General features: G+C 41.8%; 1 protein-coding gene and 2 long non-coding RNA genes across 5 annotated transcripts; 2 read left to right on the top strand and 1 right to left on the bottom strand.

Moving 5' to 3' along the window:
• Positions 1-391: 391 nt before the first annotated feature.
• LOC125739457 (hemagglutinin/amebocyte aggregation factor-like) lies at positions 392-9,934 on the top strand. Its single transcript, XM_049009598.1, has 6 exons — positions 392-410; positions 3,761-3,875; positions 8,261-8,336; positions 8,557-8,745; positions 9,436-9,585; positions 9,785-9,934. Exons 2-6 carry the CDS (start codon positions 3,800-3,802, stop codon positions 9,855-9,857), a joined length of 564 nt encoding a protein of 187 aa, XP_048865555.1. The 5' UTR covers positions 392-410; positions 3,761-3,799; the 3' UTR covers positions 9,858-9,934.
• LOC125739459 (uncharacterized) lies at positions 5,512-6,417 on the bottom strand. Of its 3 annotated transcripts, none has more exons than XR_007397166.1 (4): positions 6,340-6,417; positions 6,034-6,135; positions 5,932-5,982; positions 5,512-5,574 (listed from the first exon to the last, which is right to left on the bottom strand). It is a non-coding gene; the product is annotated as an uncharacterized LOC125739459 (long non-coding RNA). The 3 variants fall into 3 exon arrangements; XR_007397164.1 differs by lacking the exon at positions 5,932-5,982 and adding an exon at positions 5,728-5,778; XR_007397165.1 differs by lacking the exon at positions 5,512-5,574 and adding an exon at positions 5,716-5,778.
• Positions 9,935-9,947: 13 nt separating the features above from the next.
• Positions 9,948-13,332, top strand: LOC125739458 (uncharacterized). Its single transcript, XR_007397163.1, has 2 exons — positions 9,948-10,955; positions 11,937-13,332. It is a non-coding gene; the product is annotated as an uncharacterized LOC125739458 (long non-coding RNA).
• Positions 13,333-14,691: the final 1,359 nt, after the last annotated feature.

Below are 14,691 nucleotides of genomic sequence, written 5' to 3'. Positions count from 1 at the left end.
GTTAGTGGGCAGTTACTATAATTAGTGTCACTAAACTGCGCGTGTATGTGTGTATTAGAAGTGTAACGGTACACGTATTCGTACCGAAAATTTTCGATGCGGGTCTTCCGCTTCGGTTTGCGTATGTACTGAACGAATGCAACAAATCCGGAACCTTTGTGTGTTTCTGTGTTTCCGCCGAGCAGCATTCGGAAAGAGGCGGAGGAAGTCGCGCCACTACGCATGCGCGTGTACGGTCAACTGTGAAACTGAAAGTTAATGTGAATGCAAGTACAGTACAGGTATTTTTTAAATGCTGCACCATAATGGATATGTATGTTATTATGCTTTGCATTTTTTGAGGCAATATTTGTGTTGCCCAATTCGAATATGAAGCTGAACGCTGCTAATGTGAATTCAGTACCGATCAGGTACAGTTATTTTTCTAAATGTGTACCTTAATTGATATTTAATTTTTATTTACTTGACAGAAGTAAACCATTATTTAAAAAAAAAAATAAACAATTTATGTTTTGTTTATTTTACCCCCACTGTACTGAAAACATACCGAACCATGACTTCAAATCTAAGCTACATACTCAGCCCTTTTTTTGTACCGCTGCACCCCTCGTGTGTATGACTTCTGATGAACTAATGTTCCATCCACGGTGTCCCTCTGCCTTATGCCTTATTCTCTCTGTTTAGCATAGTAAACAGTATAGTTATTGCAAGTTGCAGCTCACTGTTGGGGATGAATAGATAAACAAAGTAATTGCTGTAACACCACAGAAGCTCTGCGATCTCAACAATAACTTAACTAAAAAAAAAACAGTAAATAATTGGCAGCAGGGTTGCCATCATTTTACTGTAAAATGAACAGTTTTTACTGTTTAGCTATTTTTTTTCTTACTGTATCTTACCGTTGATTAATTTTTTGCAAATTTTAATACACCTAGTTTTTTTTTACCCTAAATTAATACTGACTGAGTTATACAGATAAAAATAGTCATGCTAAATATGATTAAAGGCATGATTAAAAAATCCATCTAATTACACTTTATCTTTTATTTTAAAATAGTGTTGGAAACAGCATCTTGTCTAAATATGAACTGAATGCGCAGGCTCTAACACAGGCTCTAAGACACAGGGTTAAGTGCTGAAGTGAAAGTACTGATTTCTGGCATACTAGATTCAGTTCTCTCAGTCCAGCCTTGGTAGCTCTGTGTGTGTGTGTGTGTGTGTGTGTGTGTGTGTGTGAGCGAGAGAGACAGAGAGAGAGAGATGAGTTCCATAATAACTTTCATTGCAACTTACATGAATCTCATATCCAAAATCAGCATGTGCGCCAATCCTTTCCTCTTATCATAATGTGGACTATGAACATAAGAATCCAAAGAAAAAATATCCCAAGACCTGAACTAACCCCTCAGCCAGGCAAAGCATCCCAGCCTGGAACATTCAAATTGTTGTACCGTATGTGTTATATGTTTCTGAAACAGACCACAAATAACACATAGAATAACAGAAATAATACACAGTGTGAGAATAACATGTCATGAGTAAATGAATTATTGCGAGAATAAAAAATAATGTGAGAGAATGGAAGACGGATCAGACTTTAGCTCTGTAAGGGAGAGCAGGAGATGGAAGGTGAGAGAGGGGAAGAACAAGTTAGAGGAATGAGACCCGCTGGGGTTTTCATAAATATATGTGAGCAGTGGGGTCTAGTAAGCTCACCATTTTCAATGAAGTCCTACTCAAAGTTCGTGAGTCTCCTCGGCAGAGTGGATACATGTGGATTGAGCATTTTCTCCTTTTAGTTGGTGACTTGGTCAGTTTTCTTTGGTAAAACTTTGCCCCATCCAGCCTTGGTGCCTCTCAGGATTTATTTATCAGGGTCCAACAAACCCCCTGAAAAATGATAGCGTTTCTTAAGAAACTGTGTTAAAGTCAAGTTGTGTAAACTCGGATTAACAACACAATAAAACATAGCAAATGCATGGATGTGCAATAGCAGGTCATCAAAAAAGATAAAAAATACAGGGTTTACAAGTATCAAACTTTTGCATAAATGTGAGTGTGCATGCTGCCTTTTCCTGGAGTTGGAGATTAAAGTTGTAGAATGTGTAAATTAATGCCACAAGCCCTGTTAAGAAGGTAGGCTGGATCCCCCCCCCCCCCACATATGATGTGGCCCTCAAGACTGACCATCCAGGGCTGAAAACTGGTTCCCGCTGTTTCACCGGAAACTTACAAAAAAAGTTATGGGTTTTTAGTCCATGTTTGAAATCAATCGTGTTGAGTGGTGAAAAATATTTTGCCATGTGTCGTACTGGTCGAGAAACCATTATGAGACCATTTTTTACCCATTATGAATATTCAGTCCATCTCTTTCTACAATACTCTGAATCAATATTTCTGCAACAGGTACTGTCTTTCATTTCAACTGCCCCAGTAGCAACAGGTATCACTCCAAGTCACCATGGTACAATGGAAGGTGTTTCCCAGTGTTTTTGTTATAGCTTGCTGTCTATCTGAGTTGACGTAGGGTAACTAGATAATCCATGTCATCCCAGAACTTTGAGGTAGGACAGGATTTGTAAACTACCATGTTAATTAAAACTGTGTGGTTTTTATTTAAAACTGTACATTTAACACACTTAAATCCTCTGGACTTTCTAACTCAAATACTTTTCTTGCTTATCGATCTGATCTCTGTTTGCCTGGTTCCCTGAATAAACACCTCGGTCTCCTGTAATTGGGTCCTTTTTAATTGTCTTCTCCAGTCCTGGGTTTTGACATAATCCACATCTTCTCTTCTTACCCGAGTCTTTATTTCTCTCTTGCCGGTCAACTGTGCAGTCCACTAGCTGTATCCTTGTGTCAGGGATTTGCAGCTGAAGCCTGGTCTTCGTTTTAATAGATTTCTTCAGTGACACCTCAGGTTCTTTTAGTTGAATGATGAGGCAGGTTGCTTAAGCTTAAGCAGTTTATTAAAACAGAATGAAGATGTTACAGAAAAATGTTTACACACGGTCGGCTCAGTGTCTGTCTGTGTCTGTCTCTGCCCCCACTGAGGGAAGCAGGGCCTTCACCTATGCTCTTCATACAGACTCCTGGAGCCAGGGGGTCAGATGGCCTTGGTGAGAGTAAGTTTTATGAGAGGCAAAGAACATGATGAGCGAGTACAGTACTAGCAAGGACAGTAAGAAATATAAAAACAAGAAATATGAAAGCTATAAATGAGTGAACTAAATGAACATAATTAAATAACTACAAATTAACTAGGGAAATCCCTCAGTTATATTCATCACAAAATTCCAGATGAAACCATTTGCAGCAATCTGTAGCTCCAACTTGTCCATTCTTTGAGTAATTGATCTCATGTTGGTGTGAAAGACGCTTGGCAAAAGAGATTTATGGGGCTGTTCCTTTAGCCGGGCCAGTCGTCCTGACCCATATCCCTGCTTCTGCTTCCTCTCCCTCTGTTGTTTCCATCTCTTGTTGGGTCCGACTACAACCTATAGTATCTCCGGTGTTTTTCCTATGTCTTTTGGTGTAAGTCCACTGAAAGGGGCTTGTGAATGTTTGATTTATACTGCAGTCCAACGTTGATTAAGTCCTGCCAGCTATACACAAAGTGGACATTACACAGTTCGTCAAACAAAAATGAAAGCAAACAAAGCACCAGAATGGAGAGCAAAGGGCTACTGTACCCGTGTGAGCCACCAGCTTGCTGTGTCAAATAAAATTCTAGTATCAACGTGGTCCATTGTTCTAGATCCTGGACTTCGGGCTGGATCGACAAGCTGACAGTGAGATGACCGGCTACGTGGTTACCCGCTGGTACCGAGCCCCAGAGGTCATCCTCAACTGGATGCACTACACCCAGACCGGTGAGTTGGAACAGATGAATTATTTAGGGTTCCTATATTCTTCAGTAACTGTTTATCCACTAAATGGAGGTTGCAGAGAGTGTGGTTAAAAAAAAAAAAAACACCAGGTGATGACTTTGACCGTTGTCAGTTGACAACTTTTACTGCTGCTGTATTGTGGGTCCGGGGCCTAATGCAGTGATCTAGCGTCTGTCCTGCGAAGTATAAGGTGCTAGCTGGGGGCAAATCAAAAGTCATTCTACACCTATAGTAACTAAACACATGGTACATGTTGCCCCGTGGAGTACTGATGATGCTGGCCGACCACTAGCTAAGGTGCGACATTTCAGTCAAGCTGGTGATTTAGTGTCAGCCAATATTTCCCATTAGATAACGTCACACACTGCCATTCGTCATACTGACAAATAGGCCCCCTCTGCAGTTCTAGGGCTACTTGAGCAATTTGGGATGAACCCTAAGAAACTTGGCATGATGTTCATGAGCACTACACTGTCAGAAAAAAAAAGTACCCGTTTGTACCTTTGAGGGTACAATTACTTGTCACTGGGGCTGTCAATTGTACCCTAGCTGTAGGTAAGTGTACCCTTTAATTTAATTTAAGGTACAGAAATGGACTCTAAGGAACAATTTTGTATCATTGGGGGTGCATGTTGTTGGTATCTTTGAGAACATAACCGTACCAGAGCTGTATGCTTTTTTTCTGACAGTGTAAGACTCTAAAGGATTATGCTGTTTGCACATCTAAACCCAGAATTCACTTACCTTCAGCCCTATTGCATGCTTACTGATTGTGTCCTTCATGTTAGCTGGGCTTTCCTTCACTGCCCTATCATATGGAAATTTAGCATGTTCATATTTAATATCGCACTGGGCTCGGTGGAACTATACACTCTTTTTTTGGAGAGTTGGAACAGATCAATCATTGCAGGCTACTGTATAATATAAACCCTGACCAGTATTCATCAGTCTTCAATAACTGTTTATCCACTTAAGGGAGTATTTCTTAACTGCTGGGTTGCGAACATTTTCAGTAGGATATGGAGAGGAACGGTATTTAAAAAAATAAATATCATCATCAGTTTAGAACTTTCACCGTTGCAACCTCTATTCAAAGGCCATGACCGTATCCTGCAGTCACCTGACCAGTAACATGTGTGATGCTGAGGCGCCTGGGTAGGCCTGCAGTCACCTGACCAGTAACGTGTGTGATGCTGAGGCGCCTGTGTAGGCCTGCAGTCACCTGACCAGTAACGCGTGTGATGCTGAGGCGCCTGTGTAGGCCTGCTGTCACCAGACCAGTAACGTGTGTGATGCTGAGGCGCCTGTGTAGGCCTGCAGTCACCTGACCAATAACGCGTGTGATGCTGAGGCGCCTGTGTAGGCCTGCTGTCACCTGACCAGTAACGCGTGTGATGCTGAGGCGCCTGTGTAGGCCTGCAGTCACCTGACCAGTAACGCGTGTGATGCTGAGGCGCCTGTGTAGGCCTGCAGTCACCTGACCAGTAACGTGTGTGATGCTGAGGCGCCTGTGTAGGCCTGCAGTCACCTGACCAGTAACGCGTGTGATGCTGAGGCGCCTGTGTAGGCCTGCTGTCACCAGACCGGTAACATGTGTGATGCTGAGGCGCCTGTGTAGGCCTGCTGTCACCTGACCAGTAACGTGTGTGATGCTGAGGCGCCTGTGTAGGCCTGCTGTCACCTGACCAGTAACATGTGTGATGCTGGGGTACATGTGTAGGCCTGCTGTCACCAGACCGGTAACATGTGTGATGCTGAGGTGCCTGTGTAGGCCTGCTGTCACCAGACCGGTAACATGTGTGATGCTGAGGCGCCTGTGTAGGCCTGCTGTCACCTGACCAGTAACGTGTGTGATGCTGAGGCGCCTGTGTAGGCCTGCTGTCACCTGACCAGTAACATGTGTGATGCTGGGGTACATGTGTAGGCCTGCAGTCACCTGACCAGTAACATGTGTGATGCTGAGGCGCCTGTGTAGTCCTGCTGTCACCTGACCAGTAACGTGTGTGATGCTGAGGCGCCTGCGTAGGCCTGCAGTCACCTGACCAGTAACGTGTGTGATGCTGAGGCGCCTGTGTAGGCCTGCTGTCACCTGACCAGTAACATGTGTGATGCTGGGGTACATGTGTAGGCCTGCAGTCACCTGACCAGTAACGTGTGTGATGCTGAGGCGCCTGTGTAGGCCTGCTGTCACCTGACCAGTAACATGTGTGATGCTGAGGCGCCTGTGTAGGCCTGCTGTCACCTGACCAGTAACGTGTGTGATGCTGAGGCGCCTGCGTAGGCCTGCTGTCACCAGACCGGTAACATGTGTGATGCTGAGGCGCCTGTGTAGGCCTGCTGTCACCTGACCAGTAACGTGTGTGATGCTGAGGCGCCTGTGTAGGCCTGCTGTCACCTGACCAGTAACGTGTGTGATGCTGAGGCGCCTGCGTAGGCCTGCTGTCACCTGACCAGTAACGTGTGTGATGCTGAGGCGCCTGTGTAGGCCTGCAGTCACCTGACCAGTAACGTGTGTGATGCTGAGGCGCCTGCGTAGGCCTGCTGTCACCTGACCAGTAACGTGTGTGATGCTGAGGCGCCTGTGTAGGCCTGCTGTCACCTGACCAGTAACGTGTGTGACACTGAGGTGCTTGTGTAGGCCTGCTGTCACCTGACCAGTAACGTGTGTGACACTGAGGCGCCTGTGTAGGCCTGCTGTCGCTCCCATCCCTCTCACACACACATCCATCACCTACACACCTGCCTTCTGTACCAGTTAACATGCTATAGTAAATATGAAATCCTGTAGAGTTCACTATTTAGAAAAGCTAGAGGGGTATTGCAATAACTACCAAAAACTGGACTTTCACACCTTAGTTAACAATGTTATAAACTCACCAAGACATTTGATGTGTTCTATATTGGGTAACCTTTGACCCTTGATCTTTGGAGAAATCATGAAGGTCACAAGCAGCCCAACTCAGGAATTTATCATGAAACTGCAGAGTCAAGATGTAAATACATCCACTCATCCATTCTCTAAACCACTTATCCTTCTGGGTCGCGAGGAGTCCAGAGCCTATCCCGGAAGTCATGTGCATGAGACAGAGAACAGTCCTGGATGGGGGGCCAGCCCATCACAGTGCAAGATGTAAGTTATGAACAAAAATGTAAAGCTTTTCGCCATGCTTTGTTCCTGGTGCTTACAAGGATGATATTTCCATCATCAACACAAAATGGCGTTACAAAATACTGTTCCCTTCAGTTAGACCGGTGAATAATACACCTGTTTTTAAGGTGACTCCATGTAAGTTGTTATGTAACATGGCAAAGGAAGACAGCTGTTTGGAAGAATTGACCGTAAGTGACAGTATTTGTGAGTTAACAATTTAGACAAAATTTAAATTCCTATAGTCCGAATTGTTATTTTGAGTGCGCTCTGGGTGTAGTTACTGGCAGAAAGAGAACATTATGTAAATTGTACTTTAGTTTTAAGACTTTGACCCGCTTATCTGGCAAAGAAAGTTAAGTTTTCTAAAACTGCTTTCCCTTTGCATAATTTGGTGATATAATTTTTTGCTGAATGTGTGTGTGTGTTGCATATATTCCTTCAAGTTTATTGTACATTTGTATTCTGCTGGAGATACAGTAGTGTGTTTGTGTGTATGCACATAAGTTTTGTTTATATTACATTGTGAGGACCAAATGTCCCACACAATGTAATAAATACCTGTTATTTTGATGTTGTGGGGACCATTTTTCAGGTCCCCACAGAGGTCTGTGAATGCAGTCAAAAAACTAAAAATGTTACTAAATATGTTGCTTGGTTACTCATGGTTAAGGTTAGGGCTGGGAAGGGTTAAGATTGTCATGGTGAGAGTTTTCCCCATAGAAATGAATGAAGAGTCCTCACAAAGATATAATTACAAACCTGTGTGTGTGTGTGTGTGTGTGTGTGTGTGTGTGGTTGTCACAGTAGTTTCTTATTTTTGAAGGGTGAGCCTGAAGCATCTTGTTTTTTCAAGTGCTGCAGGTATACTGATGAAAATGAACATTTGACCAAACAGAAGCGCTGACCTTATAGTGCTTTTGAAAACATGAAGACTTTGATCTTATTTATGTAGGGGTGGGGGGAGGCAGGCCGTGTTGGTATAAAAACACCCCTGAGGCTCCGACATTTATGCATTTTACGCACTTCTGAAAACAATGAAGAGGCTCCTCCTTCTCCTTGTTTTTATCTGTCCTTTGGTAAAAGAATTAGGTAATACCCATTTTACTGTGATGTCACAAAGTTGATTAGACATATAATTAAATCCTTGGTGTCATTTACTAGATGGGTGCATTTTTAAAATCTAAAATGTTCAATTGCTATTGTTTTCTTGTTGCAGGTTGCTGGGAAAATACTTTTGATGGTAAACTGCATTTCGACTGCCCGTACAAACAATCCATTTCTAGTATACATAGGTAAGAGGTGTACTAGCTGCTGTCGGTTTGTAAAATAATTGCCTGTGGGTTGTGAAAGGAGATGTAGCCCAAGGAAAATCACGCAACTACAAAGAGAGCCTAAACACCAAGGGAGTTCATGATATATACTTGCTGTACAGTTGTGATCTTCGTTGCTTAATTCAATAGTTTTGTCCAATGAAGTAAATGTCAGTCTCAAGATCTTTTTTTTTTTTTTTAGCAAGCATAGCAATTACTATGAGGACCGTTTATGGGAGTTTCAGTGCCAGGACACCTTTAACTCAAACCCAGAGTGCTCCTGGACAAGCTATGTCAATGATTTTGATGAGGAGTTCACCTTTGTGTGTCCCAACAATCACATCATGACGGGGATGGCCAGCCATCATCGGAACTATTATGAAGACAGAAGGTATTATTATTAGTATTATTATTACTACTACTAGTACTACCAGACATACAGTATGAGGCACTGAATATCGCTAAAAGATCCAATTTGTTGTACTCTTAGAGTGTTATGTTAATCAGCTTGCATATTTTGGGTTGTACAGAAAAACGGCACGAGTATGCATTTCACAATGTTTTGAATAATCTCTGTTCCTCAAAGCTTTTTCAAATTTCATCATGCATATCACAAACATCTCACGGTATTTGTTTTTTGGCAAATTATTTCTGCATTTTCCTGGTCTCCGTTGGGCAAGAATAAAGTTTCAGTTAGTATTAAATTTCATATCAATGAATCAGTTTGCTGCTCAGTGTCTAACTGTCCTGCCCCGATCGTCGCTCCTTCGGCGTGCCACGCCCCCTCAGTAACCCAGTGTGGGTTCCCCGTGTTTACCAGCTGTTCCTGATCGTTGTCATTAGTCTAATGTATTTAGTCAGTGTTCCCGTTTGTTTCCCGAGTCCGGTCATTGTATTGTCAGTCTCGTTTGCCTTACCCCTTTCATTAAAACTCCGTGTTTCCTCAACTTCTGGCGTCCTGCGCTTTTGTCTGCGCTTCGAGCGCCTGATAGTCGTGACACTAACCACTTCGTTGTTTATCATATTGAAGTAAATTTGAGTTTCCATTCAATATTTGTCTTGCAATGTCTATTATTTACAGATGGCAGTTTCAGTGTTGCCGAACTAATAACTACTATAGCAAGTGTGAGTGGACGCCTTACGTGAACAAATACGATGAGGAATTCACTTGGCTCGTTCCAAAAACGAATTACCTTGTTGGAGCTGAAAGCGTCCACAGCAATTATTATGAGTACGTATTAAATCTTATACCTAGAAATTTTTTTATTGTTCAAAGTCATACATAATCTGTTACGCATGTTCAGCATGAAAGTTCTGACAAATGTGAAACAAATATACCTTGACTGAATTTATTTTAATTTCCTTACATTTTCAGTCAAAATTCTGTTACCACTTTGCTTATTAAATAAAACTGTTCTGTGTTTTTCCAGAGATCGTCGCTGGAAGTTCTACTACTGCGAAATGATCAAAAATAACTTTTATAGGTATTTTACAAAAAAATGAGACAGTAAAATTAAGACCTGCAAATGTTTTCATCAGGTAGAGTGTAAAGAAAAATAAATTTTGGTACCAAAACCAAACAGATATCCATCTATGTTCAGTATTAAGGAAGTTATGACAGTCTTTGCATTAGAATAACACAAAAGCTGTAATCAACAAAAGTGAATTCAATGACTTAATGTTCAATAACTTCCTTGTGGGTTGAGATAACTGAATGAAACTTTCAACACATACAGAGAAAGTTAAAGAGAATCAGAAAAGACACTAAACAATTAAGTTGGATATCTATTTTTCCTTTTGAAATTAGTTAATTAACCAATTAGTGTGACGGACAAGGAAGGCTAAAGAGGCAAAAACGCAGTGACATGGACCAGTATTGCATTTTATGACAAGAAAAGTCACCAAGTAAGTAATTCTCAACTTAAGCAACATGCTTAAAATACTTTTGCAGATAGTTGAAACAGGCATAACTGGTAATTACCCTCATGGGTGATAATTAGTACAATATTCCAAGGTCAAGGCCATCACTTACACAAAACATCACACAGGTCCATGACCACCATCAAGAATAAGGTGTTAAAATCTTGCTGTCATGGTGTAAATCACTGCACCAAGTTTTTGATTGCATATAATGCCATAATACCGGCTTTTGATAGTATTAAAGCAGTTTTATTTCTGCAGGATTTTGGGGAATTTTCATAGATTTCGTGTCCGCCATGACACTCAGTCAATCAGACAGGCGATCTTCGGAACGGTAAATAACTGTCTCCGATTCATTTGATTTTAATTAAACTTCACCAGTTCACAGAAAAAACAATAAAAAGAGCATCCACTTACCTTTTGTTATTGTCCAAAGCATAGATTTTGGTTTAGAACAGGTTGAACTTGATGAAAATTTTCGGCGCAAGCGAAAATGACAAACCGTATGATCAAATTGAAAAATTCGAATTCGAGGCTGAAGAGGGGAATCCTAAGTATGTCATAACAAGGAATCTCGCAGAAATAGGCAATCACAGACAGCCCACTGCCCATTTTAGCTTGGGGTTACCCTGTGATGCACTTATATCGCATAGCAGTGGCGATCGTAGAAAATGGCGGCCGGTGTTCTGTCGATTTATGCTACTTTGTCGAAAAATGCTACCGTAGCACAAATCGATAGCAGAGTCTATCGATTTACGCTACCGCATCGAAAAATGCTACTTTATGGTTTCCTTTTTAAATGGTGTATTTCCCATAACAGTACATGTTTCATAGTAATATAGCATTTGTATTATCATCCTTTAAATTAAAAAGAAAAATATGTAGGGCAAGGTTTCATGCTATTTATCAAATTTATGAGAAAATTTGTTTCCCTTATCACATGATGCTCCCAGTGCAAAATCTCATAATATTACATCAATACTCAGTCTTTGTGCACAGTTTGAATATGGGGAGCATGGTTTGATACTCTATTATATTAGCTTTAATTAAAATATCAAGGGTAGCATAATTCGATACACTAAGGTGCCCTATCGAAAAATGCTCCCAGTGCAGAATATCATGATTTCACATCAATACTCAGTCTTTGTGCACAGTTTGAATATGGGGAGCATGGTTTGATACTCTGTTATATTAGCTTTAATTAAAATATCAAGAGTAGCATAATTCGATACACTAAGGTGCCCTATCGAAAAATGCTCCCAGTGCAAAATCTCATAATATTACATCAATACTCAGTCTTTGTGCACAGTTTGAATATGGGGAGCATGGTTTGATACTCTATTATATTAGCTTTAATTAAAATATCAAGGGTAGCATACTTCGATACACTAAGGTGCCCTATTGAAAAATGCTCCCAGTGCAAAATCTCATAATATTACATCAATACTCAGTCTTTGTGCACAGTTTGAATATGGGGAGCATGGTTTGATACTCTATTATATTAGCTTTAATTAAAATATCAAGGGTAGCATAATTCGATACACTAAGGTGCCCTATCGAAAAATGCTCCCAGTGCAGAATATCATGATTTCACATCAATACTCAGTCTTTGTGCACAATTTGAATATGGGGAGCATGGTTTGATACTCTATTATAGTATAGGGACTCCCGTGGATTGTAACAGACCTACTAACTTGCTAACGTTAATTAGGTATAAAGACTGCTAGCTAAGTAAACTTAGTTATTGGAAAAAGCTTCGTAAAACCGTACAGAAATAAAATGCACACAGTCCTTTTAGTTCTTATTCAAGTTTCTTCTTTTAATTAAACAACCTTCTCTACAATTAACATCGCCATCTACAGACGACCCGGTATACTAGTTATGGGAATACCGGCTCTTTTAAGAGAGCCGGCTATTATGGCTCGGCTCACTTAAAAGAGCCGGCTCTTTCGGCTCCCAAGTGGCTCTTCAGATTTTTTTGGTGCTTAAATGAATTTATTACCAAAAATAATGTAAAATTATTAGTGAAATGAATTACTATGGGGGGCAGCATGGTGGTGCAGTGGTTAGCACTGTCGCCTCACACCTCTGGGTCCCAGGTTCGAGTCTCCGCCTGGGTCACATGTGTGTGGAGTTTGCATGTTCTCCCCATATCGTCGTGGGGTTTCCTCCGGGTACTCCGGTTTCCCCCCACAGTCCAAAAATATGCTGAGGCTAATTGGAGTTGCTAAATTGTCCATAGCTGTGCATGTGTGTGTGAATGGTGTGTGAGTGTGCGCTGCGATGGGCTGGCCCCCAGGGACGGATTACAGACCGGGCCAGCGGGGCCGCTGCCCAGGGGCCCTTGGGGTGCAGGGGGCCCGTGGGGCCCCTAGCCCAAAACAATTTGCAACGCTTATTAACAATGTGTTTTCGTTTGTCTATTTTAGAGGGCCTATATTCTTTGACCCTATAGGGAGGGCGTTTGGCTGCCAAGGGCCCTTGAATTGTGGTGGTGGTGGTGGGGGGGGCCCTCGCGAACGTTTTGCCCAGGGGCCCACACAACCCATAATCCGTCCCTGCTGGCCCCCCATCCTATGTTGTTCCCTGCCTCGTGCCCATTGTTTCCAGGATAGACTCCGGACCCCCTGCGACCCAGTAGGATAAGTGGTTTGGAAAATGGATGGATGGATGGAATTACTATGGTTGGAAATCGCATGCAATCATTTTAGCCAATTCCTCATCAGTTGTTTTCTGTTTTACTTGAGTCATAGCTTTTTGCACAAACTGTCTCATAGAGCTCTAGGTTGTAGGTCTAGGTGGTTGTGGTGCTGTACTGGATGACGATGTAGACATTGACAAACTGGCACTTTCAACAGTTGCAGTAGACAAACTGTCACTTTCATTAGTAGCAGGTTCACTTGCTTCCCTTTTTTCTTCCCACTGCACTGATGGATGTACAGTTCTCATGTGCCAATGCAGGTTATTTGTAGAGCCTGTTCGATATGAGATTTTAACCTTGCACGCTCTACACTCTGCCTTTGTATTATCAATGTAATTGAAATGTATCCAAATTTTACTTCGTTTCCTGCAGTCATTCATTTTGTCGCACGCGTCTCCTTCCCTCCTGTTTCTCTGTCTTGTGCGTGTGATTGCTGTATTTGTCTATGGGTGCGTTCGACTTCACGCAGCAATTTACGGCACTGGCTTAAAGCAATACATCATGGTTAGATTTCTTTTTGTCCAACTTCGGCCGGCGCTGCAAAACGTCACCATGTCACATGGTACAAAAACTTCAAGAGAGCAAGACGACTTAAGACTTAAGCCCAAGTCGAACGCATCCTGTAGCACCGCCCCTCCCCTTCTTGCTCAGAGCAGACGCGCATCGTGCGGTTGACCAGTCTGTGCAGCTTGAAAAAAAATTAATGAAAGAAAAAAAGCGGCTCTGACTCTGGCTCACAGGCACTTCAAAGAGCCGGCTCTGAGAGCCGTTTCGTTCGCGACCGACTCATCACTACGGTATACATTTAAACTCTATTAACAATACTATGTACATAGATACGTAGTTGTTGCCCTAAATACAAACTGTATTCCAACATTTATACTGTGTGTGTGTGTGTGTGCTGGGCGATATGGCAAAATATTTTATTATGATAATTTTTCCATATCAAGCGATATCAATAATTATCCAGATATAATCCAAGTTTTTATTTCTTTACTTCAGTGCTCCATTTTTGGTAAAAAAAAAAATGATAGATTGAAATAGTTGATTCAGAACCTCAAAAACTTCAACAAATTAAATGGACTGCAGTTTTAATGAATTATAAAATAAATAAATAAACTGACTCTCACTGTTCATCTCTGTATAGATATGTAAGTGCATGCGATGATAGCTTTTTGTTAAAAAGCACACTAATTTGCTGTGTGAATCAGTGGAAGCTGAGTGAGGTGTCACTCAGTGAAGTTGTTCTATTGCTATTGTCATCATCTCTCTGTACAGCCTGAGCAAGTCTTGAACAGACATATAATGCAGTCCCAGGTAGGTCAACATGTTGTCTGTTACAGCTGATTATAATCCAGCTAATACATCACAATGACACATCAAGTTCAAATACTGTGGAATTCCATCAAGGTCAGATACAAATCTGTGACAGTCCCTAAGTTGTGAAAATTTTCATTTTAGAAGGTTAATTTGGCATGCAAATATGGAGCTTGGGTTTGTCTTGTCTGTATTGCCGTATGATACACATACTGCTATTTCTTATAAGATTTTAGTTGTCTTCCATTTTCAATTACAGTTCCATTTTCCATCCATCCATCCATCTTCCAAACCGCTTATCCTACTGGGTCGCGGGGGGGGGGGGGGGGGGTGGGGTCCGGAGCCTATCCTGGAAGCAATGGGCACGAGGCAGGGAACAACCCTGGATGGGCCAGGGCC

Source organism: Brienomyrus brachyistius, chromosome 3, assembly GCF_023856365.1.
Source record: "Brienomyrus brachyistius isolate T26 chromosome 3, BBRACH_0.4, whole genome shotgun sequence".
NCBI lineage: Eukaryota > Metazoa > Chordata > Actinopteri > Osteoglossiformes > Mormyridae > Brienomyrus > Brienomyrus brachyistius.
The sequence above is the reverse complement of the archived record's forward strand: the minus strand, read 5'-3'. Positions and strand labels throughout refer to the sequence as shown.

Coding starts and splice junctions, on each gene's coding strand:
- LOC125739457 (XM_049009598.1), top strand. CDS start 3,800: ATGACCGGCTACGTGGTTACCCGCTGGTACCGAGCCCCAGAGGTCATC. Junction 8,746..9,435: donor AACTATTATGAAGACAGAAG/GTATTATTATTA, acceptor TATTATTTACAG/ATGGCAGTTTCAGTGTTGCC. Junction 9,586..9,784: donor GTCCACAGCAATTATTATGA/GTACGTATTAAA, acceptor GTGTTTTTCCAG/AGATCGTCGCTGGAAGTTCT.